Source organism: Aspergillus pseudotamarii, assembly GCF_009193445.1.
Source record: "Aspergillus pseudotamarii strain CBS 117625 unplaced genomic scaffold BDV38scaffold_65, whole genome shotgun sequence".
Classification (NCBI taxonomy): Eukaryota; Fungi; Ascomycota; class Eurotiomycetes; order Eurotiales; family Aspergillaceae; genus Aspergillus; species Aspergillus pseudotamarii.
Window position 1 is genome coordinate 42,668 of NW_022475079.1, and position 23,839 is coordinate 66,506.

Sequence of the window (23,839 nt, forward strand, 5' to 3'; positions counted from 1 at the left end):
ATGGTTACAGACAACCAGCTCGGGTGAGGACTGCAGAGCCTACTGCATCTAACAATGCTTCCTTGGGACCCGGTTATCGAGGTACTTCTAATATGTAGCAGGACGTTGCGTAATGAAATACGCTCCAGTGGTGAGAAGTTTAGAAATTTTGGGCACAAATGTGCTAATATTTCTCAGTGAAATGGATTACTCAACAACATAATATGAAATCAGGCTTATATCTCATTGGAACTTGTCATCGGCATTGTTTATTGTTTATTGAACTTTCGTATACCACCCAAGAGAACCATTAATATATGCCAAACGAAAAAAAGTGATAGAACACCCCGACACTACACCGTGTAAACAAACCACAACTTCATCGGATATCTAGAGCGCAAAACGGGACATAGCTGTTTTGAATGACAATTATGCATGCATGCATAAAAACATATCATAAAAAACTGGAAAGGATGATTCATGTACATCGTGAGGAAATGAATAATGTCGGCAGAAAAAGCAGTCGGGAGACAAACAACCCAATGCAGGTCAATTATGACTTCTGTTCAGCATTCTCCTTTTCATTCTCTGCACCCTCGTAACCTTCGACCTTCATGTCCCTCAGACCGAGCTCTTCTTCTTCCTCCTCGGTGCGGGTGTACTCTTCAGTCTTGATCTGTGGATCGACAGCAGGGGAACACAAGTCCTGAACGTAGCTGTTGGCCATGGGATCTTCGAGTGTGATGACAAACTTCATATCTCCGTTGATAGCAGCATCGAGGCGAGAGAAGAAGCGAGTCCACGTGTCTTTGGTTTCGGGTGCCATGCTGTCTCCTCCAGCGCCACGCGCATCGTCGATATCGAAGATCTGACCGTGTAGTTGGTCACGGATTTCGGTGAGCAGACCCTCAACGGTAGTGAAACGACCACCCAATGTACCAGGCTGAACACTGACCTCCAACTCCTTACTGTGCAGAGCGCAGGTGTCCGACTTGAGAATATCACGCGCGAGGTCAACCTCATTCTCGACACTAAGGGTGATGCGCTTGCCCTTCTCTGGAACTTCACCACCAGTCTTAACTTCGCTAGTTCGGTATCCGCAGTGCTCGCAAGATGTGCTCCAGATAATGACGTCCTTGAAGTATGGGATGTTCACCTTCTTCATGTTGACGAAGCCAGGCTTTGTGCAGCCTGGGCATTCGGTAGGCAGACTGTATACCTGACCATCGACGATCTCAGAATCTTCCCATTCTTCTCCCTCGTGCTGCACAGCATTGGGGTCCGCGGAGATCCCAAGCGCTTCATTTTGCTCGTGCGTACGAGGATAGTCGCGACGTTTGTAGTTGTTTCCACTGTCGTTGATAGTAGGCGCGATCCATGAGTTACCAGTAGGGTCATCCAGAGAGACTGTGAAGGGGAAGCCCTCTCGGTTTAGGATTTTCTGGAGGTTTTCGATAATCGGGACAAGCGCATCGTGAAGGTCAGGTGCCTGGGCCTTGCGCAGGGGTTGCTCGCTAGACAGCGACTCGTGGATTTTCTGGATCACTCCTTCGACAGTTGTGAACTGACTCTCGCCCTTGGGCATCTCGATATCCAAAGATTCTACTTTGAAGATTGAAGTATCACTCCGGACGACCTGGCGTTGAAGGTCATCTTCATTCTGTACGGTAAGTGTGTACTTAGCGCCCTTCTCTTGGATCTGACCGGCGGATTTGACAGAGTTGTCCTTGAGGTAGCAATGGGGGCATTCGAAGGATTCCAGGATAATGTCGCGGAAGTAAGGTACTCGGAGGAGAAGAAGCCTTGTGGTTCCCTGAAACCGGGTTAGTCGCGCCGCTATAACACTTATATTCCAGCTGTTGAACGTACGTTCTTATGACAGTTCATACAAAGACTTTCCACGGACATCACACCAGTGTCCTCATTTCGCTCCACCAAGTCACCAGGCTTCTGGAACTGCGACTCGACAGGAGTCTCTTGCTGGACTGGCTTATCTTCTACCGACATTTTGAAGGTTAGATATCAAGAGGTGTCTATTAAAGGAGAAAACAAGATAATAAGGTATAGAGATCTATAACGCGCAAATGAGAGGAAGAATCCACAGATATATGTGACAATCTTTACATCCAATAATGTCTAAGGAAAGTAAAAATTTCATCAGCAAGTGCGGGAACGTTCCTTTACTTTCCACTATCGCTGTGGCGGGGCACAAGTTTTTTTCTTTGGAGGGGCAGAAGCCATTAGTCAGCCCGAGGGATAGTTAGTTAACTAACGGGATTAATTTTATGTCATGGAGAGTTGTTAGTATGGAGTCGAAGAGTCGAACCCCACATATGAATGATCCTTGGTGGTATTGTTAAAAATCAGGGCTCAGAATACAACACGGTAGAGATTTCAATTAGGCTCTTGAAGAAACTGTCTCCTATCTATGAGCCAATAATCTCATACAAGCCTACGTCATCTCAGCCCTCATAGCATGGAACCATTTACCGGGTAGCTTTGTGAGAGGATCTATAATGGTAGTTAGCTGTGTCCAGTACACTTGGGTTTGAAATACTTATAAGAAAAAAATGGGCCGTTTCCTCGAAAGGAAACGGCAGTTCACAGGCCACCACCAACCCGCTATCATTCGGCTCGCCAACGCAAGGCTTACAACAGGCCACCTGCGCAAGCACCCATCCCTGGAATCTGATGAAGCCGCTTCGTGTTGCAGTACACCAGTATACTCTCTTCGTTACTCGTCAATCCTACCCGTGGAGGCCACATCCGCATACTAAGCTGCCATGTTCGGAGATATGCACCGAAGAAGCCGAGCAGACAAGCCTAAGCTTTGATCCTCACTCTAGAGAGGTCCTGCAATATGCTTCACATTGTATAAATCTTAGCATAGCAACCGCAGCGGTCAACCAACCAAATGAGTGGGCAGAGCATTGATTTCTGCAACGGAGAGGAGAGCAACATGCATTGTCCCACACGTTTTCAGCGTTCTGTTCCCAGGAAACGGCGTGCGTCGAAAGAGGTTATGTCGTAGTGCCTAATTCGGCAGAAGTTGAACAGTCAGAGAATGGTAGAGCCCGCAAACGCAGATAAGACATGAATAGTGCCTCACGCCCTTTATGCAGAAAAACCGAATGCACAAAACCCTTTCAGAAAGTTTTTAGTCGGACTTGGATCTAAAATCTCCATCTCCCACCTGCTTTTCCCACATGTCATTTATATCGATCAGACATCCCCATGTCGCAAAGCCAAATTCTCGCGGCTATTGCCTCGAGACCTCTCGTGCGTAGTACAGTATTCCCTGGGACGAGCTTTTGTTTCCTCTCCGGGTCTGGTTGACTTGGAGGGCTTGTAAGAGGCGGACAAAGAGCATCCATAAAAACCGCATCCTTCCTCCTAAAAAGGAGGGACAGCAATATGACATTGCCGTGATTGTCGGCGCCCATCAATCTATTTGCAACCTACATTGCAAAGAGATGGTTAACACGGCCGATCGGGATCTCTGATGGAGCGCAAATCAGTGGCGGGTGCCGTGATTTGGGGTTGACAGCCCTTGCGAAGACGGGAAAAACTAGAGATGAGGAGTTGGAGAGCAGGTACAAGTCGCCCAGGCTCCCTGAGGTTGGAAACACGTACACGATGGATGACCAACGGACAGGAAGGAGGAACATTAACCGCCTGGCCATGCAGGACTATTATGCATCAGGAACCAAGCTATATAGGAACGGGACAGCGAGCCAGATGGCACCATTGTGATCACATGGATCGCAACAGTTGACCAAAGATCACTCCGCGCAGTCGTCAGAAGAACCTCGCTACAATTTAATCTCCTGAAAACGCCTGGGTTGCTTCCGTAGAGATCAACTTGGTACCGACGAGTGGATCCTTCTGACATACTGACTTCATGACCGAGTGTAGGCAAATGATCTAAAGACCAAATTGTTGTGTTCAACAAGAGCAGTGGAAGATGCATAATATATCCCACAGCAGCTAAGAGCATCCCTCATAGTATTCCTGCGTAGCCATCGATATTACCGCAAAGACAACCCCAATCGAAGATGTCCGACGTGTTTCACCTGCTCTCTCCCCAGGATCTTCTAGTACCCAGGCATAGACAAACCATCCTCTATGATCAGCATGTTACGTCCAGCATTGGAAAACCGACGCGTGCCCTTTACGAGCTTGAAACGCATGGTAGACCGTCTTTAGCGCCTGTGATAGGCTCTGGACAGCGGGTGCGTATGTGACACATCTGCCATGCGAGACCGTGAAACTTGTGCCAAGATGGCATTGAACCGACTTGGTCAACATTAGGGTCAGATTCCCAACTTTCATCACATCCGCTAGACCTGGCAAGGTAGCAAATGTAAAGACAAATGTTGAGAAGCTAGGAAGGGAATAAGATCTGTACAATTGTAGTCTTTCCAGACAAAGAGGAGGCCTTCGACAAACTGGAATGCGTATGAAAGTACAATAACACATCTTCGAAGACAGAGGGTCCAATAGAAATATTATGAATCGAAGTCCTGTTGACTGAAAATACTATAAAGAGAGAAGCATCGCGAGCCCAGCGTAAAGTCGTTTGAGGCAATTGATGTCGGTACTGCAGTAGTTGGAGAGGTAATCAAAACATCGGGATCGATGACTACTAGTAGTAGTATGCTGAAGCTTGAGTACGCGCGACGCGTGTACACGTGACTGGTACGCGACCTGGAAGTTACTAGGCGCCGGGTTTTAAGTTACTTGCTACGGTGTACTCTATTACGTATTTGCGAATGCTGGTACGGAGTAATTTATTTCTTTATTTCCATTATTTGTGTTTCAACACCCCGTGGATCCCGAGAACTATGAGCCGCGAGCACACATAAATTTCCACCACTTATTTTTGCCAGAGATCAACTCCAGTACATACGGTCATTCTAAGATTGTGCTTTTGGCTGAAAAGGAATGCTCCTAATATGATGACCTGTTGACGATAATGTACTGGTCTAAAATTCCGTTTCAAGGCTCTTTAACTGTGAAGAGAAGGTCTTCCGAACCCACTCCATGTAGGCCTTCCATTTGTGATGCTCACCGGACGCCTCGGCATTAGGAAACGCCTTGCTCAGCTCTCGAGTAATCTTCAGAACACCCATTGATGCTTCCTGTGCTTTTTCAAGTTCTTGCTTCACGGCATTATCCTTTGGTTTGAATGATAGCACGACGCTGTAACGCTCTGAGAGAGCATCCAGAGACCTCTGCGTCTCCTCCGGAGCGAGGGTGATTAGTTTAGAAGTCATAAGATTGCAGATTGTGCGAATATCTTGCTCATCATCAATTCCGGCTAATATGCGCTCGAAGAATTCAGAGACGTGCGACAAAGAGAAAGTCGTGTCTAAGGAGGCATAGAGCGTTTCGTAGGCACTCTGTTTCGGTAGTCAGAATATGCATGCAACGAACTAGGTTTGTGTTACTCACCTTCCGCAACTCAAGACCGTCATCAACTCTATGCTTGAATGGTCCCATTTGCACTTCACGGATCAATTCTGGTTTGATCTGTGTGTCGCCAAACACGGCAGGTAGAAGTTCGTTAAGGTGAGGGAGGATGATGTCCATCTTGTTATGAATAGCAGAGTTAAGGGTTGTTAAGGCAAGTCGGTGATTTCCCAAGTCACGATCACTGAGCATGTTGACCAAAAGTGGGACGATTAACGGTCTCAGTACATCGTTGTAGGTATCTCTGGAGTCTGACAGGGTATAACGGAATGCAGAGATCACCACCCCACGAATTGTCGGGTCAGAGTTAGACAGGCATTCCTATAGAGTTGACATTAGCGGGTGTAGCCCTTCGAAAATGGATGATCAACAATACCTGGAAATGCGGTATGTAAGCTACAGGATCAATTAGTGCTAGTCGACCAACGCACTCAGCTCCGACGGCTCGGTTGTCTTCTTCCTCAGAGACATTGAGGAGAGCCTGCCATAGCTTGAGTGCCGAGGGGGCAACATCTGGGCGAACAAGCTCGGGGTGCTGAAGTAGTTCCTTTACTGAGTGAAGAAGCAAATAGCTTTGATGATTGGGCTTTTCCAGCCCACTCATGATAGTGGGCAGATAAGTCTTCACATTACCTGCGGCTGCATTTCCTAGAGCAGTGGCTGCAGCCAGACGAACTTTGTCCGACTTCGAATCAAAGTGCGTTATGAACAGCTCCGGTGTCAAGGAGCACTCATGACCCATTCGTAGGCCGATTTCTCCGAGAATAGCGAGCGCGAGACATTTGCGTTGGGCATCTTGTGCGGTTTGCAACTCTTTGAGGAAATCATCCATCTTGACGCCCAGTTTGGATCCGCCGTGAACTAAGAGCGTTCCAATAGCCCTTCCAACAACAGATGTGTCACCGTTGATGCCTACATCACGCAAAAGCTTCTTCATCAAAACTGCACCGGCACCTTCCTCTCCAACAACCTTGACGAGAAGTAGCAACGCCTTCAAAACAGTACCAACAAGTGAAGAGAGGACGATTGAGCAAAGAGCCGAAACCAAAGCCTCGTTTACGAGAAGCTCCGCGTTTCCGGGAATCAATTTCGCAAGGATGATGAGAGCAGGTGCGAGGAAGTGAAAATCTTCGGCGTTGATAAGAGGCAACAAGCAATCCTCTAATTCCTTCATAGTCTTCCCATCATAATGTACTCTGGTCTTGGAATTCATAGCTAAACTGCGTAGAGCCTCTAAGCTGGCACCCCGGAGTACTCGATCTGACTTACGTAACTGAGCCCCAAGCTCCGTGGTGACCTCGCTGACCCACGCCACAGTGACATCTGTCTTCCTATCACACAGGACAGCAACGTCGTCAACAGCACGCACAGCCGCGAGTCGCGTGGTTTCATTCTTCAGGCGGTCTACCAAGACGGCAAGCCCCTTTGACCGTCGGTCGAGCGAGATGAAAGCCGAGCCTTTCTCTCCCGATGTTCGTGCCAGAAGAACCCCGAATACATGAATGGCACGTTGGCGAACTTCCAGGTCAGCGCTCGTGTCGGTAATGCGACTATGAACAACATCGTACAGCTTTTCTAATTGTGATGCAAGGTCCTGCGATGCAGCGGACACCCGAGGCGGAGTAAGAGCTTTCACTATCTGCTCGACAGCTCCGAGCGCTTCGCTACTCACCTTATAGTTTCTGTCATTGACGGCACCAATGACTCCAGGGATCAATGCGATCAAGAAAGGCAAAAGCGCATCAGACGTGTGCGTTTCTGAAACTGCAGCAATGAGACTCAACGTTTCGATCTGGAGAGTGCCTGCACTGGCTGTAGCTCCAGCTGCTGCGGATGAGGTTCCCGCTGGAGACGATGACTTGAGCACATCGGCTATCGGGTCTTCAATTTGTTGGAGATGGTCGGCTAAACCACCATACCGAACGAGTGCCAAATTCTTGAGTAATACAATGATAGCTTGCTTTAGTGGCACAGATGCCTGTTTCCACATCTTTACAAGGCTTTGCACGACGAGGGGCACCGAGCGCGCCAGATCGGCTTGAGGGCCAGATTTCGGTGAGGATGGGGCAATAACGGGCGTACCGACTGCAGACGAGGTGCCAATGCTGGGTTCAAAGTCGATCATATTTGCGTCGCTATCCTGCCTCCTTCTCTTTCTCGAGTTCTTCGATCCACCCACTGATTCGAGGAAGCCATTCGATGTAATTATCATGGCATCTTCACCTGTTTTGCGTACGAGGGAAGTCATCGTTGAAACTACCTCCAGCTTCACACTTTCTTCTCTTTCTTTGCTGAACCGGGCAATGAGGGCAGGCGCGACTTGTTGATACAAGGAAGATTCATCCAACGCACGACCCCGCCCGTAGGTGGAGATGACGGTGAAAAGCAGCTTAGCAGCACACCGGCGCACTTTCCAGCTCATATCATCCACATCACTGTAGCCACCTTCCTCCTCGAAATCTTCGAATTCGTCGTCATCCAAGTCAGGCTCCTCCGTCTCGTCGTCCTCGGACCCATCATCCTGAGTACCACCCATTTCCTCATCTTCTTCCATCTCAGCGACATTCGGATCGTACTTGAGGTACCTAAGGGCGGATTTGATCGTATTTTGTAAGTAAGGCTGCATCTTCTGGCCGCAGGAGCTTATCAAGGCTTCTAGCGTCACCAAGGCGGTCTCGCGGAGCTCATCCGCTTGGGGATCGTGCTCGTCATCCTGGGAATAAGTCGACATCACAAGCGTTTTGTAACAGTCCAGGAAATGGATTGTGTATTATGTTAGGAAAAAAGGTAATCTTAAAGAGGCGGCTGTTTGTTTATGGGGAACACTAGTATGTTGTGAACCAACATCCAAAGCTAATCAGTTGACGTGAGGCGGAGCTGGAGTCTGGAGAGCTCTGGCCGATAAAGAGACCCCGCGCTAGACCCCAAACGATACCGGAATAATTATCGCCGATAAACCGATATTGACATTAAAAAAAAAAAAGCTAATCATGCAGCAAAGACGTCTACTGCTGGAGGAAATCAAACAAATCCAGAGAAGAACTAGCCCGAGATTGTTGCTTAGACGCCAATAGCGCTTGCAATCCGCCCTGTTTTCTTGCCTTGGCTCGTTTCTTGCTGTTCGCATTGTCGGCTGTCTTACTAGTAGGTTTAGTTTCGGTAGAATCAGAATGTTGCAATGCAGGAAGAGCTGCTGGGGATGTAGAGTCTATTGCTGCAGCTATTTTAGACGAAGAATTAGGGCGAATAGGCTCCTTTCGAGACGGTTTCACTGTCCGCCGACGGCAGCGGAGGCATTTGTAGACAACGGCTCCGTCTCGGGCTCCTGAGGAGTGTTTTATGTTCTTCTTGATATGAATGGTTTTAGTCCACTCAGGGGCTCGGATGCTGCCGCAAGCCCCGCAAGAAGCTTCTTGTTGTCGCTGATTTAAGGGTCTGCTTTCGTCGAGAAAAATTTTGTTATGTACGGTCATTAGATGAGCTGCAGTGGAAGGGCTGAGAGAATCCAGCGAGCTGGCGGCATCCTTGAGAAAACCCAATCGAGGGGCATGATCACTAAAAGGCATAGCTGGTATGAAGAGAACAATGAACTTGACTAATAACAGATATTTGCAGGTGCGAACTGATTAGGAGATGAAGAGTATATTAGTAGTAGTGGACTATGATCTTCAAAGGGAGCTGGAATTGATCATTGGACGGATAGATTTGTTGCAGAGCGGCAACAGCCAATTAGGTTCATTTTAGTGCAACCAGTACAAACCCGCCGACTTTGTCGTTGTCCTTCACTCTTCTTCAAGTCGCCAATCTTCTCATGCACGCAAGCACCCTCACCTCTCCTCGATTTCCTTTGTGTCTCTTCATATAACTCTGACATTGATTCACTGTCTTTAAGATTTGAGAATTATGCAAACCGGTCTCGTGTCTCTCACTGTGTACTGAGAGCTGGGTCATTTTCTAGTTTGAATTACGTACGGAGTAAAAGTTGCTTTTGTCGGTATTAAGTCTTCATCCACTCGGTTCAGCAGTGTAACACCATGGCGCCAGAGCTCAATTCTGCGTCTATCCGGGTCGCCTTTGAAGGCTGTGTAAGTTTCCCTGTCGTGTCTTGCTGGAGATCTACATGATTTTTATAACTCACTTCTGCAACGATGCTAATACAACGTCAGGGACATGGCTGCCTTCATGACATATATGCATCAGTGGAGCAGGCCGCTACGTTGAAGGGCTGGGACGGTGTTGACCTTCTAATAATTGGTGGCGATTTTCAGGTATGATCATTATCCTGTTCAATATTTTCAGTACTAACACCCTCACTAGGCTGTCAGAAACTCTCATGATATGGCTTGTATGTCTGTACCACAAAAGTACAAGGAGCTGGGGGACTTCCATGAATACTACAGCGGCAAACGTACAGCTCCTTACTTAACCATCTTCATCGGCGGTAATCATGAGGCTGGTAACCACCTATTTGAGCTCTACTATGGCGGATGGGTCGCCCCAAATATTTACTACATGGGAGCGGCAAATGTCATTCGCTGTGGCCCTTTACGTATTGCAGGCATGTCTGGAATTTGGAAAGGATATGATTATCGTAAGCCACACTTCGAACGGCTTCCATACAACCGAGACGACATCCAGTCTATTTATCATGTCAGAGAGCTGGATGTTCGCAAGTTACTCCAAATTCGCACCCAGGTCGACCTTGGCCTTTCACATGACTGGCCGAAGCAGATTGAAAGATACGGCGACTACAACACTCTTTTCAGACTGAAGACCGGGTTCCGCTACGACTCGGAGACTGGTAAACTAGGCAACTTGGCGGCGAAGTTTGTTTTGGATCGTCTACGCCCAGCGCACTGGTTCTCTGCTCACTTGCACGTAAGATTCGCCGCGACCGTTGAACATGGAGACTACATTATCCCAGAGCATCCAGGCGCGAAACGACAAGCAACTGCTTCCCAGGGTAGTACATCCCAAGTCCCAAGTGATCCAAATACGTTTGGGTTCGACGGCGCCCTTGTCACGTCATTGCTTGGTGAAAAATACAAGGCAAGTAGTCAGACTTTGCCAGGGCGTATTGCAAACGAGACTCTAGATAGGGCTGGCCCATCTCATGTTTATCAGCCTGAAGGCGACTTCTCAGGGCCCCATCCCCAGCACTCAGGACAGTCATCAGTCGATTCCACGGCACAAGGTATTGTCAACGACATTGATATGCACCAGCCAGCCCCAATTCAGCAAGACCATGAAGACACTCGAAGTAAGATATCGGCCTGGAATGAGTTCCATACGGTTGCTGCTAAGAATGAAGCGATCGAAAACTCCCGTTACCTCATGGAACACCAGGGAGCTGTCCCTGAGATCCAACATAACCTAACTTGGAAAAAGGTCGATATTAGTGAGGATGGAGTTGGTCGGAAGGTTGTCGGAGTGGAGAGGGATGCATGTACTGACACCGCGGTGAACAAAAAGCAGAAGTTGCAACATGAGCCCAGGCCCGTGAAAAATTCAGACGAAATTGACTTGGACCTGGATAGCGACCTTGGTGACGATGCCGCTGCAGATATCGCTCCTGAAGCAGAGTCGCGGGTCATAGATCAATCAGCCTCAGTAGCTAACATTAACAAAGATCCTACTAATAACATCGCCAATCCTGCGGAAGAAGTAAAAAAAAACACAGGGGACATCTCTGAAGAAGTCCGGAGCCAACTCCCTGCTGGTTTTGCACGACCTCAACCACAAACTTACGCGGTTAATGGGCCTTTGCCAGAGGCTATATCTAATAAGACCACACACTTTCTTGCTTTGGACAAATGTCTCCCGAACCGAGAATTTCTTCAACTCGTTGAATTTAGCACTATTTCAGATCTCGAAGGCGCTCAGTGCGAACGTCCTTATCGCTTGCAATATGATAAGGAATGGCTTGCCATCACACGTGTGTTCGCAAATGACCTCCAGCTCGGCGATACAACCGCCAAACCACCTGCCGATAAAGGTGACACGGTTTACGAACCCCTGATCATTGAGGAAGAAAAGTGGGTAGAGGAACACATTGTACAGCCTGGAAAAATGGTTATCCCAGAGAACTTCGTCCAAACGGCCCCGCCTTATGACCCGGTTGTTCCTATCACGACAGAACAGATGCCACCAGAGTACAACAATTCTCAGACTGCTCAATTTTGCCAGCTGATTGACATAGAAAACAAGTTCTACCTTAGCGATGAAGAACGTGAAGCTCGCATAGCCGCTGGCCCAAGGCCCACTGAGTCTAGACAGGACTTCTCCCGGCGTCCGCGGCGTGATGGTGGTCATGGGCCTGGACGTGGCAGAGGGGGCGGTAGAGGGGGCGGTAGAGGTGGCAGAGGTGGTAGAGGTGGTGGCCGCGGCTGGGGACGCGGACGCGGACGTGGACGAGCAGCGCCCTACTAATCAGTCCCTGAATAGTCTTTTGAACTTCTTTATGATGGTTGCGTGTCTATTTGCGGGGATACCCTCGAAGGAACATATGTTGCATAAACTCTAATATTTTCACTGACGACAATTGTGGCCGATGGACGTCCCTCGACCTCTAAAATGCTTAAATAGTGACTTCTTCAAGCCTGCATGTTGTAACATAAAAATTTGAGATATAAAACTTGTCCACTCTGTTTTCAACTCATTTGTCAGTAATAGAGACTTCTTATTATTGGAATATACACGAGTGTCTCGTAAGTGTCGCAGTAGCTTAGTCAATTTCTTCAATTCTAGGCTGTCCGCTTTCATTTCTTCCTGAAAGAGGATCGATTTGAAGGCCAGCGATTCGATCCCCAAGTTCCAATCTTGGCTCATTGTCACCTTCCCTACCATGAGCTCCAATTCCCCACAACAACGACTTCTCTACCCAAGCCTCCAAACTCTCAATCAATACACGGATATGGCCACGGACAATTGTATCTGTTTCACGGCTTTCGACAAACGTGAGTGTCTGCAACATATGCGGGATGTTACCTATAGTCGAAGGGCCACGGCTGCTGACATTCTCATCCCTCCAAGACATACCACCGGTCGAGTCATCTGTAAGCGAGAACCCAAAACCGAGACTCTGACTTCCGCGAGTCTCACGGATAGTATCGAGCGCCTTCAGGATATCAAGAAGCAGGACAACACTTGCTCGTCGGAGAATCGCAGACTCAGGCTCTTGCTCTAGGGTAAGAGTCGCAAGCGCAAGATCAACAGCTGAAGAAGCCACCGAAGATCCAAAACCGGCAAGATTAGTTTGGATCGCAGTCGCCAGGATGGACAGCGCAGATGCACGAGCTCGCAGGTCATCCGGCTCATCATCTGACGAGGCGCCCGCAGCCCAGGCGGCGATGACATTGGCGGAATGGGCGGCTCGTTCAGGAGACTCTGACTCAGAATCGTCTTCTTCGTCTTCTTGTATCTTGGCTACTGGTGTGGGAGAGGAGACCTTCCAGCCTGGTGGCATTACAGGTTCCTTGTTTCGCCGTTCTTCACGTTCCTTTTGTCGCCTTTTTTTCTCAAGTTGTTGTTTGCGGCGCTTTTGGGTCTCTGGCTTTTGTGCCCGTCGTCCTGCGACTGCAATCATACCCTCGCCTAGGATTTTTGCGGTCTCTCCAGTTAATGCTTCGCCGAGGTCTTGGACAGTTCGTAAAAGAGATTCTCCAATCTTGAGTCTCTGGTCGAGACTAGCGGTTTCATTTCGGTCTGTGTAACGGTCTACTAGTGTTTTGACCACTGTGCGTGGGTGTCTTGAGGCTAATGTGCCGATCAGTTTGATTGCATTCAGATAGATAAACTCGTCATTAGCCGCAGTTTCGGACGGATCTGTTATGATCGATAGGAGGAGGGTTAATGTAGACGGTATGTCGAGGACGGGTGAAGATTTTTTAACCAGATCGGAGAGAAGTGAGAACCCTTCAGCTTGAACCGGGGGGAGGTCAGAATTAAGATTAGTCAGAGCTCGGCGATGAGTTTCAAAATCAGACACTTCAGAGTATGGCCGTCTCTGGCTCTGTTCTGCAGGTGACGTAAGATGAATCTCTAAAAGCATCGAGGAAGTCGTCCCTGGTTTAGCTAGAGACGGGGGGAGGTAGGGGATCAGTTTGTCTAGTTGTGATTTGAGATTTTCAAGGACCGGCAAAGTGTCCTGTGATGCCGAGAATTCGGGGGATGCAAGTACTGTGGAGAGTAAACTGAACACAGCCGGTAGGGATTCGGTTGAGTCTGACTCTTCCGTGTTGCCTTGTTCTGTATTTGTTTCCGTAGGGACAATGTTCGCCAGCGAGGAGAGTGATACCTTGCTAGTTCCTAGATCACCGGCCCTTTTCCTTCGTGTACCTGAGCGATTGAGCTCGCCGTCTATGATCTGTTTAATAAGTTCGAGTACTCTGAGAGGCCGGCGAGAAAGGATATCTTTGAAATTGTCTAAGAGGGTCTCTGCCAGTTTCGCGCTAACTAGCTTGCGTTTCATGCTCTCGGTCTCATTCTCGGGGCCAAGCTGGGACTTATTGAATGATCGTTCATTAACCGGAGATTGAACGAGCCAGCTCTCGCTCACATATAGGAATATATCGCCGGTGCGCTCTTCGCTGCTAGGATCAGCTCCCAGTAACCCAACGAAAAGCTTAGCCCTAGACTGTAGTATGTCGAGAAGTCGTACGATGTTCAATTGATTTGACTCGGCAGTCTCGCGCTTAACCAACGAGACCCCATAGGTTGGAACCACACTGTAAGTCCAGGTAGAACCTCCATCCCAGAGCAGATTATCAACCAACTTCTTTAGTGGCTGTTCTCCGACTGATATAGCGAAGTACGTTTGTAACACTTCCATAATCTTCTCATGGAGAGAAATATTTTGTTGCTCTGAAGTAAAACAGGCCAATCCCCAAAGCGGAACGAGTATTGGGTAGACAACTCTCTTTACGAGACTTGGGTTCGGAGGCTGAAGCACTAGACTTCTCAGCCTATCAACTGCCAGCAACAAAAAGGGTTCAGGCATTAGAACTCGGTCTGGTAAGTCGTCGCCTGTATTTGAGGACGACAACATCCATTTTTTTGATGAATTATCTAGTCCAGCGGTGAGTGTCTTGAATAGTGGTTCCAGGAAGATAGAATGGCCTATAGTCCCGGGGGCACCGTAGGCACGCTTGCATAAAATCCCGTTACCAACCACGTATGCTGCAGTCTTACTCAAATCCGGATCATCTCCATCAATCAAAGCTAATAGTTGGGGCCCAATGATAGAGAAATAGTGTACTGGGTCCATTCCTTGTGGTACTGAGGATAAAAGGCGCGAAGACTGCATGATCGCCTGCACTGTAAAGTGTGGGCCATTAGATGTCTGGTCTTGAGACTCCTGACCTAGTGAAGGAGCAAGCTGTGAGGCTAAGAAGAGTATCGTTTGCAGAACCCCGTCCTGGCGCAAAGGGACCCGTGATATTTGACTAGAAACTATGGATTTGAACCACGGAGCTGTATCCGACTGAAGGAAGCTGGATAGGGTGGATAACAAAACTGGGCTAGGTGTTCTACAATTTCTCAGCATGTGTAAAATCACGCAATAAGTTTGATCAAGACGTACTCTTCAACTACCTTGACGAGCACATCACGGTAGTGTAACTTTTTGTCCTCGGATAAATGTTCTGCATTCGAGGCTAAGTCTGAGGCTGCACTGATTATATCGCTTAATATACGGCCACGAATGACAGGTTGTATACTGGATCGTTTGTCGCAAAGGATGTCCGAAAGTACGGACATTATGTGTTCTAGAAGCACTTCATTTTGTGGTTTGTTATTCGTGGGCTTCTGCGGTTGGTGAGCAATAACACCGGCCGGCAATACAGAAATCACTCTTTGCTGAAGAGGAATTCCCGCCCCTGATGAGAGGGATGGATAAATTCCCTCTAAAGAAATTAGGTCCAGAAGGGCATGTAACAGCCTGCGTCGCTTTGCGTCTTCCAAAGCGGCATCTTCCGACTCGCCGCTAGGTTGCGTAAATTCTGCATCCTTTACGGGAGAGACGAACGCACTGTGGATGCGAGTCAGTATATCTAAAGCCTTCCCAATAACAGTAGCCCTTGTTGAGTTTTCATCTAAGGCTTCATCTATCAAGTCTCCGCTCAATATCTTTAGTAATGAGCTTCCGCGGGACTTTTGGAGCTCCTCTTGAATTTAGTTAGCGTACCAAGTCAATTTGAGTTATTTTACTTGGAGGTTGCGTACCCTTTTGAAGGACGGGGTTTAAAAAACTGCCTGCGGCATCAAATGCTTCCCTTATCTGTTGCGTATCGCACATGGTCTACTTATAGATAAATGAGTTTAAATCCAGGTATCATCATTTTGATCTGCCGGTTGGTTTACTTTGACACCTGCTTATGCAGCAAATAACGATGATCTACACGTGACCCGCATACTAGCTTACTCAGGAGAGTTCAATTCATGACGCTAAACTTAGTACGGCTAGTCTATTTTTCGATGAAAGATATTAATAAAACATAACTACGGAGTAACTAGTTAGTTACTATTAACATATTTGTAATGGTATTGTCAATGATACTGTCGACGTCTGGCTCCGCTGCTCTTCCACTAGAAAACACAGTGATATTCTCAACGAATATGTTCTTGCAGCGAGGCAAGAGTAAAAGGTTGGAGTTGAAGGAAGATGACTGGGGAAAGTAATTGGCACGTCCAATGTGGCAGTGTACACTGTATCTGTTGCAGGGAATGCATGCCGTGTATTGCCCCTGACACCAGGATCTCTTCGCCAATGCAAGAACGCCGGAGTGGCTGTTTTCAGGTATATAGTGTGCTCGTCATAGTCGTTATGCTTGTCCCACGTTGACGGTTCTGTTAGATCAGGAAAGTCTGACCACGGCGTCAGACCAAAGCTGGTGAGAACATTCAATTCAGGCTGTATACGAGAAAGGTTCGGCAACCGGGACCCTGCAGTTGAATTGTATTTCAAGTTTATCTTGATGGGTAGCACAGCTGATACCTCCCTTTGATCTATTGACAATTGTGTAGGTGTCTGCGCGGACAAAAGCCCTAGTCGTCTTCGGCAAAGGCCCTTGGTGATGTGTTTTTGTTGGCTCAGGCAGTAGAATTTGCTATTCTCATGCACTAAAAGCGGTGCTCGCTCAAGGCGCAGTGAGCGAATATGCACCGGCTGCGTCCAATCTCCGGCGGTAGACAGCATGCCGTGCTTTTGGCTTCTTTCCAAGATGTTGAATCTGACATGGTATTGTATGGCTATTGCCCTGGTTGTCATGTCTTCTGTCTTCTCGTCATAAGTTTGTGAGCTCTTGCCAAGGCTAGGAGGCAGCCGCAGGTGTTCCCAATGAACCTGCTCGTGACGATGGTGTTTTTGACAAACATGTGGCAGCAATTCTTCAGGAACGACAAACTCGAAAGGCAGTCGATATTCTGTGCCAATTTGCAGTGCCTCGGCCTTCTGACAAAGCATATCGTAAAGCGGTTGTTCCATTTGAAGAAAAGTCTTAGAAGCCGTAGTTTGAGGGAGCGGTATGTTGGTTTCATTGGTGTTCACGCGCACTACAGTTTTACCTGTATTGATTGTTATCTATCAAAGTCCTGTCAAGAGATGTTTTCAGTGAATACCTTCAAAATATAGACGTAGCTCATGTAAGGCAATTTGTCTTCGAGGAGTAAAGAACACAGTTCCCTCAATTCTGTCGCCCTGTGTATAACTTTTGGTGCTGTCTGCCAAATAGATTTGCACCTTTGCCCATGGTCGCTTAAAAGCCATCATGGTATGTGTTGCTGCTTGAGCTCTTTGCTTGATTTGACGCTTAACAAATGTATTTCAAGCCTTTCATGTATTTAACTGAAGTTATCATTTATTTGCAGCTTGTCGGTAACATTTTGAAAAGCCGATCCAAGATACCACGCCACCTTGCCGGCCTTAGCCTGCATCGGATTCATCAGTGAAACTCTTTTTGTGGTGTAGTAGAATACTGAATCTATCATCTTTCTGTTGAGATTGTCGCTAGGTTGTCGGATAATTTAACCTGGGTGAAGATTGCCTGGTCATAGTTGCTGCAAATCCGAACCCTAACATGAACATACTTTAAGAAAGCTAAAGTAAGTTTCAAGTAAAATTATTGTCTATGAGCCGAGATTTGATGGCAGCCACTAGATCCTCGAGCACCAAGTTGAGCTTTTCTGAAGCCCTGTGTCTTTTTCTAACCTACCTAGGGGATTCTTCCATGACCACATTTAGGTACCTCTACGGTAGCTCTGCGAAGAAGTGCCAATATTCTACTATTTTTATTCACTGCTACTAATCAGTTAGATACTCTGTTGCTACATACTAGTGGTTCTGGTTTGGGTGAGCACAGTCCGCCTGTATTTTTCACCTTCGAACATTGGCTCCCCCCTTCTTTTCTTCTTCCTTTATTATTTATTCTCTTCGAGCAACAACCCATACAAATCCATGGAGCTAAAGATTTTTTTCTTACCTATCTTCTAGCTGATAAAGACTCTCGAAGCGATGTCTTCGCTATCAAACGCGCGCAATAAGGCTAATCTTCAAGTATAACAATATCTAGAAGTGTCCACGAATGTACAACAATATAATGCGGTCAATCCCCCGGCCACGCTGTGCTACAATGATATATATTTTGGCATCCTTTCTTCAAACTGTACATACATGCAAAGATACTCATTAGTGATGTACCACTCTGGCTCACCTCTTTTTTTTTTTTTTTTTTTTTTTTTTTTTTTTTTTTTTTTTTTTTTTTTTTTTTTTTTTTTACTATTCCTTTTTTACCAGGGCATCCCCTATGATGTTTTAGGACATTAAGATATAGAATGTTGACATCAAACTTTCAGCTTTTATTCCTTTTCCCATTCTTCCATCGGCATCCTGATATATTGCCGAGAGAAGTATGGATGATTAAGCGGCCAAAGTTTGCCTCCTCTCGGCGAAGAAGCCGAATCCCGACCAACTGCACTCGCTCATGCTCAACGCGTCCAGTTACTACTGTGTCTACAAACCGATCTCAAGAGGGACATCGCTAGCAAAATAATTAACCGATCCATATGCCTGTTGTAAGAAATAATCCTTACGGGCGTAACAAGAAGAAATCTGTCGCGTACGTCATGTGGTCCACGAAACCCTGAATACCGCTCTAATCTGTGTAGCTGCCACCGATGTCACTCTCACAAGGTCAAGTGCTCCGGCGATCAGCCTTGCACTAGATGCAGTCAGGCCGGATGTGGAGACGAGTGTCAATATACCTTACGTGATCGTAAGCTCAAAGTTAATGAAAGGTACACTCCCCATTAGTTCTCGGTCGGCTTAGGGCTCAATCTCAGACTCCTCTTCCAGTTATATCGACCAACTTCTTTCAGAAAACTCTCGGCTGAAAGAGCAGATTCGTACTTCAAACACACCCAACCCTTCTCCGGCTAGTACTGCAGACACCGCGGTACCGCCTCAAGAATCCTATCCTTCACTCCAAAATCCTCTGTTCGGAGACCGGGCTTGGTTCTACCCATATGACTCGACCGCTCCTCCAATCTACATGGGGGACGCTGCCTGCACCGCATTTGCAACGCGGTTACGGCAGTTTCTCACAGAGGATCCGAATACAGCCCATGTTGCACGGACTCAATATACACCTGAGTCTTCCTTGCTGGAGGGTGAAGCTCACTGGCCTAGCCTTGCTCAAGCCCGCTTACTAGTCAAAATTGCTTTCAACCAACTTAGTCGTGTCTATCATTTGTTCTTGCGCAAGTCCACTCTCGAACAGCTGGAAAGTCTATATCGCCTACCGTCTCTGCGAGAAGACCCGGCGTTGACATGCAAGTTCTTCTCTCTTTTTGCCTTGGGCGAGGTCTACTCTTCGCGGTCGATTTCGTCGCCGACCAGCCGAGTGCCAGGGACAAGGTACTATGTACGTGCCATGGGGATCATTCCCATTCTACCAGAAAGGCCGGGAATGATCCACATTGAGAGCTTACTATTACTGGTAAGTGTCCTCGTCGATGCTTGAACACGTGCTCTAACTGCGAATCAGTCATTATATTCATACTTCCTGAATAGACGGCATTCCGCTTACACGTTAATCGGAAGCGCCATGCGTCTGGGATTGATCTTGGGGCTAAATCATAATATTCCTGCTCGCCAATGCACCGACCCAACCGAGCGCGAACACCGTGTACGGCTCTGGTGGGCTATCTACATCTTTGACCGCATGTACACATCGAAAATCGGTCTCCCTCTCCAGATCCGCGACGACGATATCTATGTTGATCTCCCAACGCCGGTTAATAGTCCCGACGCTGAAGAGCAGTTTTCGGATACCGCATATCTGGTATCGAGCATCCGTTTAGCCCGTATCATCGGACAGATCGTAGAGAAAATATACACACGCAAGCCCCACCAGGAATCATTTCTACAACGAGAGCAGCAGTTGCTACTCGCATTGCAGGACTGGGTTCAGTCTCTGCCAGCACATATCAAGTTACCGGCTGTAGAGACTCCCCAGAAGCACGTCGTGTCTCTCCACCTGCAATTTAACCAGGTAAGTCTTTAACACACCAGTATCTCTTGAGACGTCACTGACATGATTAAGTGTGTCATATTAGCCACCCGTCCAATTCTTCTCCACGCCTTGTTCCAACAACGCGCCCACCGCGAAAATCACGAAGACACCCCGCAGCCAGTTATCACTTTAAGCGAGGCATGCATCCACGCCGCCCGGCATTCCCATACCCTTATAATCGAGGAGTGGGTCAACGGGTCCCTGCCCATGTACGGATACTTCTATGCACAGTACCTCTTCTCCTCCGCCATCATCCTAGTGATGTCAGGCCTTCTCCCCTCGATCGGTACTACGGCCGATCTAGAATTCCTCGAGACAGCCATAGAGATCCTGCGCCGAATGAAAGACCACGGCAATCTTGCTGCAGCAGAATTTTACGAAAATCTGAAGCGAGTAAAGCAGTGCTTACCCAGCGGCTCTGGAGCTATGGGTATCCCTCATGATGGTGGGGGTTATAGCCCCGAGCAATCCCGTCTTTCGGTTGGGGGTGGTGCTGCGAATGTGGACCAGATCTTAGATCCTAATGGTCTTTCTACGGTTCCTGTTGCGGGTCTTACTACTGAAATGGCGTTTCTGGAACCTACAATGCAGGACTTTCTGGGTAGGTCTAATAATGAGATGGACCTGATAAACCCCAGTGTATTCTCGATAGATGAGTCTACTGGCATATATGCCTGGCCGAGTACATTTTGGACATCATGAGTGTCCATTATTTGTGTTCAATACTCATACTTTTGGTCCAATTTTTAAAATCATCTGGACAATAAGCGTACAGAAAGTCGACCAAGTGTGGAACCAAGACCGGCCTTAGCCCTGACTGATAAAGGCTATTCCAAACAATCCCCGGGGGGCAACAAAACTGGTAAATGGCGAACAGCTGAAATATGAAGTCCACTATAGGCCCTCTGGAAGGAAGCGGAAAGCACCTGGAAGCAGCAGCACTGGCGATGTGTCGTTGGCAAGTATGTCCGCGTCTACAGGTAAACTCCTCGAGAAGGAAAATTATGCTAAAGGGGTTAAGGCAGACCCCTTATCACATAGTTAGAGATTTTGCCTACATAGTACGTTGTCTCATAGTATATCAGGAATGCTTACAGATATCCCGAGCGGAAATTGGTGAATGTGTATGAACTTGTGATCTCGTAATGAATTCTCCCGTCCCAATACACTAAGACTTACATCTCAGACCACTGATGGAACGTCGAGTTCCTAGTAAATCTCCGCAGCCTTCTACCACAAAAGTACAATGGAACAGCAAGTAACATGGGTCCCATAGTCAACGCAAACTCGACCATAGCAGGGGCAATAAGACTCTTCCTCGCACCCAAAGGCGTAAACCAATAACTCATACTAAACCCAATCGTATTCTTAATCACCGTAGCAACGACCATAATCTCCCCAGACATAGGCTTATAGCAGTCCACCGCGTAAGCAACAGCGATAGTGGGCACAGTAGTGACACTGAGCCCGGTGAGACCGTAACCGAAAACAAGGATAATAGGCCACGACCACTGGCGTTGATACCCTAATCCCTTGATAATATTCCCGATAGCTGTGGTGATGAAAAATGGTATCAAGGCCGGAAGACGCATCTGTGCCTCTCGAATGCCTCGGTTCCGACGTGTGGCTTGGTCCGCTACCCAGTCGGAGAAGGGTCCTGCGGTTAGAAGACCTATCGTTCCACCGACAAAGAAGGCAAAGTTACTATATCCGACAGCTCCCGAGGAGAAATTGTAGGATGGCGCTGCTAGCACGGCGGATTCAGTCAGGTTGAAGAAGAGGAGTAGATTCGCTGGCCCTGCGACGTTTAGGCCGGCCCAGAATATATTGGGGTAGAAGAATGCGCGGATGGGAGAGAGGATGTCGCGGATTAGAAAGCCTTTCCAGCAAGGGTCGGGCTTTTGAAAGAGCTTAAATTGGTTCTTGGATGGTCGTCCCTTGCTGGTTTGTGAATTGCTATCGGTAGCTTCGGTGTCGTTTGATGCTTGGATTGTTTCGTTGGCGTCGTGTTTCTCGGTATTTGTTATTGGTGTTGGCTCATCTATGGCTTCTGTTTTCCTCTCTGAGGGTCGTCCCTGAACGCCGGTATTTTGTCTCGGGAAGAATACTACAAGAGTCACGATGTTGAAGGCTGCAAGCCCCAAAGATAGCCAGAAGAAACTTCGCCATCCATGCCCGTAGTAGAGTGTTCCCTTAGGTTTGGCCATATATACACAATCTAAGGGTGGTTCATCTGAACACAGGCAAGAGGTAAGAAGGTGGGAATGGGCTGTTACTTTTCTGCAATGTTACCCGCAATCACTGGTCCCAAAAGTAAACCAACGAAGTAGGATGTACTGCTCGTCAGTTAACTCCCGTTCCATGGAACAGCATAGGGCGAAACTGACAAATAGATACCGGTCCACAACCCTCTCTCATGCAGAAAGAACATGTCTGCAATCACTTGCATCATAATACTCTCCGTCGTAGCAGTCGTAAGGCCGTTGACCACACGCGCTGCGAGGAAAGCCTTATGGGACGTAGCGAGAACCTCCCAGAGAACGGTTAGGAACGTCAGGACCCCCAAAGATATACTGGTCAATCTGCGCCCGAAGTTGTTCGAGAACGGAACAATGAGAAAGTTGGCCTAGCCTAGACCGACGATGCATCTCCCTGTTAAGAGGCTCAGCTGGGTTTCGCTGAGGCGCCACTCTTTGCTCAACAATGGAAACATGGGCACCATCGATAGCGAGGATTCGACTGCCACGAAGACATAGAGAAATTGGGCGACGATGACCAGGTTTATTTTGCACCCATGGATTGTCAGATCGTTTGTTGGCCTCCCAATGCATTTGGAATGAATAGGACACTAACATTTCCAAGCAGGTGCCCAGTTGAGCGGATTGTCACTATTGTTCGAAGGCTGTGGAATGAGACTGGACCATATTAGTTGCGAATATTTAGCATCTCAATCGAATTGGAGGTGGCCCATACACAGTGTCAGTTCCTCTTCCATGCTTCAAATGACGATCCTCGGCGTCGCGTAAAACATCTGCTTCCGGAACGATGTCTACTTGCATATTAACCACAGCCGTGGTTCCGTCTCCGCTGCAGTGGATGTTGTTTGTCGCCATGATAGCTACTGTCTTAGGCTAGTCTGATGATAGAAAGGTGGAACAAGAACTGGCCAGGAGTATCAGACGTGCGTTTAGAATACTGCGGGTCACGACTCTGGACGCAAGGAAGTCTGCAGATCAACGTTCTTCCCCGAGAACAAAATGGAAGGGATTGACTTGCAGAAGAGTACAGCTTATCTGAGCTTACAGACAGACCGTTTAGTCACATTCGGAACAAGGTTCAAAATAACTAAACCATGCGATCGGACACTAAACAGGCCGAAGACGGTCTCTGTGGGTGTGGGTTTGTAATATGGTGCCGCTGTGCATGGTACATATGAAAATTGTGAAAACAACACCCACTATGCATTTTACGAGGGGATGCATCACAAACTGCCAACAGTATAACTTTTTGGTGTCACTCTCTTAGTGCACTGCTTATGTATGTGTGTGTGTGGATCAATTGGCACACCTAGCAGATACTCAGACACTATTCTGGGCAAGGCAATTTGCCAAGTTCGAGTCCTGCGTGTACAGCCCTAGAATACCACCCTGGCCCTGGTATTCAGTTACTGTCTTTGGGAAACTGCAGGTCGCCACGTCCAGGATGAAGTCCCCAACAGGGTTCCCTGGCCCAATGGTCTCACCGTTGCTATCATACCAGCACATGGATATCATTAAATCACATATCCATGAGCCTTCCTTTACCTTCTCAATCAAGGCTCA

General features: G+C 47.7%; 7 protein-coding genes across 7 annotated transcripts; 2 read left to right on the forward strand and 5 right to left on the reverse strand.

The window, feature by feature from the left end:
- Positions 1–142: 142 nt before the first annotated feature.
- On the reverse strand, positions 143–2,157 carry zpr1 (zinc finger-containing protein ZPR1). Its single transcript, XM_032052123.1, has 2 exons — positions 1,849–2,157; positions 143–1,792 (listed from the first exon to the last, which is right to left on the reverse strand). Exons 1-2 carry the CDS (start codon positions 1,984–1,986, stop codon positions 533–535), a joined length of 1,398 nt encoding a protein of 465 aa, XP_031909586.1. The 5' UTR covers positions 1,987–2,157; the 3' UTR covers positions 143–532.
- Positions 2,158–4,765: 2,608 nt separating this feature from the next.
- Positions 4,766–8,431, reverse strand: canA (putative cullin binding protein CanA). Its single transcript, XM_032055662.1, has 3 exons — positions 5,828–8,431; positions 5,434–5,772; positions 4,766–5,381 (listed from the first exon to the last, which is right to left on the reverse strand). Exons 1-3 carry the CDS (start codon positions 8,180–8,182, stop codon positions 4,965–4,967), a joined length of 3,111 nt encoding a protein of 1,036 aa, XP_031909587.1. The 5' UTR covers positions 8,183–8,431; the 3' UTR covers positions 4,766–4,964.
- BDV38DRAFT_257885 (ribonuclease P Rpr2/Rpp21/SNM1 subunit) lies at positions 8,426–9,091 on the reverse strand. Its single transcript, XM_032055663.1, has one exon. The coding sequence runs from the start codon at positions 9,015–9,017 to the stop codon at positions 8,457–8,459; it is 561 nt and encodes a 186-aa protein (XP_031909588.1). The 5' UTR covers positions 9,018–9,091; the 3' UTR covers positions 8,426–8,456.
- A 394-nt stretch (positions 9,092–9,485) lies between these two features.
- BDV38DRAFT_286708 (RNA lariat debranching enzyme) lies at positions 9,486–11,880 on the forward strand (the record flags this gene model as incomplete). The annotated part of the gene is made up of 3 exons (XM_032060729.1): positions 9,486–9,536; positions 9,618–9,719; positions 9,769–11,880. The coding sequence occupies 3 exons, from the start codon at positions 9,486–9,488 to the stop codon at positions 11,878–11,880; spliced, it is 2,265 nt and encodes a 754-aa protein (XP_031909589.1).
- A 286-nt stretch (positions 11,881–12,166) lies between these two features.
- BDV38DRAFT_257888 (RTP1/Tango6 family protein) lies at positions 12,167–15,514 on the reverse strand (the record flags this gene model as incomplete). The annotated part of the gene is made up of 2 exons (XM_032055664.1): positions 15,032–15,514; positions 12,167–14,978 (listed from the first exon to the last, which is right to left on the reverse strand). Coding segments are annotated over exons 1-2 (2,975 nt in total), but the record flags the coding sequence as incomplete, so codon positions are not given.
- A 2,996-nt stretch (positions 15,515–18,510) lies between these two features.
- BDV38DRAFT_296037 (fungal specific transcription factor domain-containing protein) lies at positions 18,511–21,065 on the forward strand (the record flags this gene model as incomplete). Its single annotated transcript, XM_032062845.1, has 5 exons — positions 18,511–18,563; positions 18,680–18,730; positions 18,800–19,442; positions 19,491–19,997; positions 20,049–21,065. The coding sequence occupies 5 exons, from the start codon at positions 18,511–18,513 to the stop codon at positions 20,718–20,720; spliced, it is 1,926 nt and encodes a 641-aa protein (XP_031909591.1). The 3' UTR covers positions 20,721–21,065.
- Positions 21,066–21,193: 128 nt separating this feature from the next.
- BDV38DRAFT_274235 (putative MFS transporter) lies at positions 21,194–23,131 on the reverse strand (the record flags this gene model as incomplete). The annotated part of the gene is made up of 6 exons (XM_032057812.1): positions 21,194–22,178; positions 22,295–22,354; positions 22,406–22,644; positions 22,738–22,757; positions 22,872–22,933; positions 22,992–23,131. 6 exons carry the CDS (start codon positions 23,129–23,131, stop codon positions 21,194–21,196), a joined length of 1,506 nt encoding a protein of 501 aa, XP_031909592.1.
- Between the last annotated feature and the right edge of the window lie 708 nt (positions 23,132–23,839).

Excerpts from the sequence above, each read along its gene's own strand:
- zpr1 (XM_032052123.1), bottom strand. The coding sequence starts at position 1,986 with ATGTCGGTAGAAGATAAGCCAGTCCAGCAAGAGACTCCTGTCGAGTCG. Across the intron at positions 1,793-1,848 it reads GTATGAACTGTCATAAGAAC|GGAACCACAAGGCTTCTTCT; the intron begins GTACGTTCAACA and ends ACCCGGTTTCAG.
- canA (XM_032055662.1), bottom strand. The coding sequence starts at position 8,182 with ATGTCGACTTATTCCCAGGATGACGAGCACGATCCCCAAGCGGATGAG. Across the intron at positions 5,773-5,827 it reads CTTACATACCGCATTTCCAG|GAATGCCTGTCTAACTCTGA; the intron begins GTATTGTTGATC and ends TCAACTCTATAG. Across the intron at positions 5,382-5,433 it reads ACGGTCTTGAGTTGCGGAAG|AGTGCCTACGAAACGCTCTA; the intron begins GTGAGTAACACA and ends CTACCGAAACAG.
- BDV38DRAFT_257885 (XM_032055663.1), bottom strand. The coding sequence starts at position 9,017 with ATGCCTTTTAGTGATCATGCCCCTCGATTGGGTTTTCTCAAGGATGCC.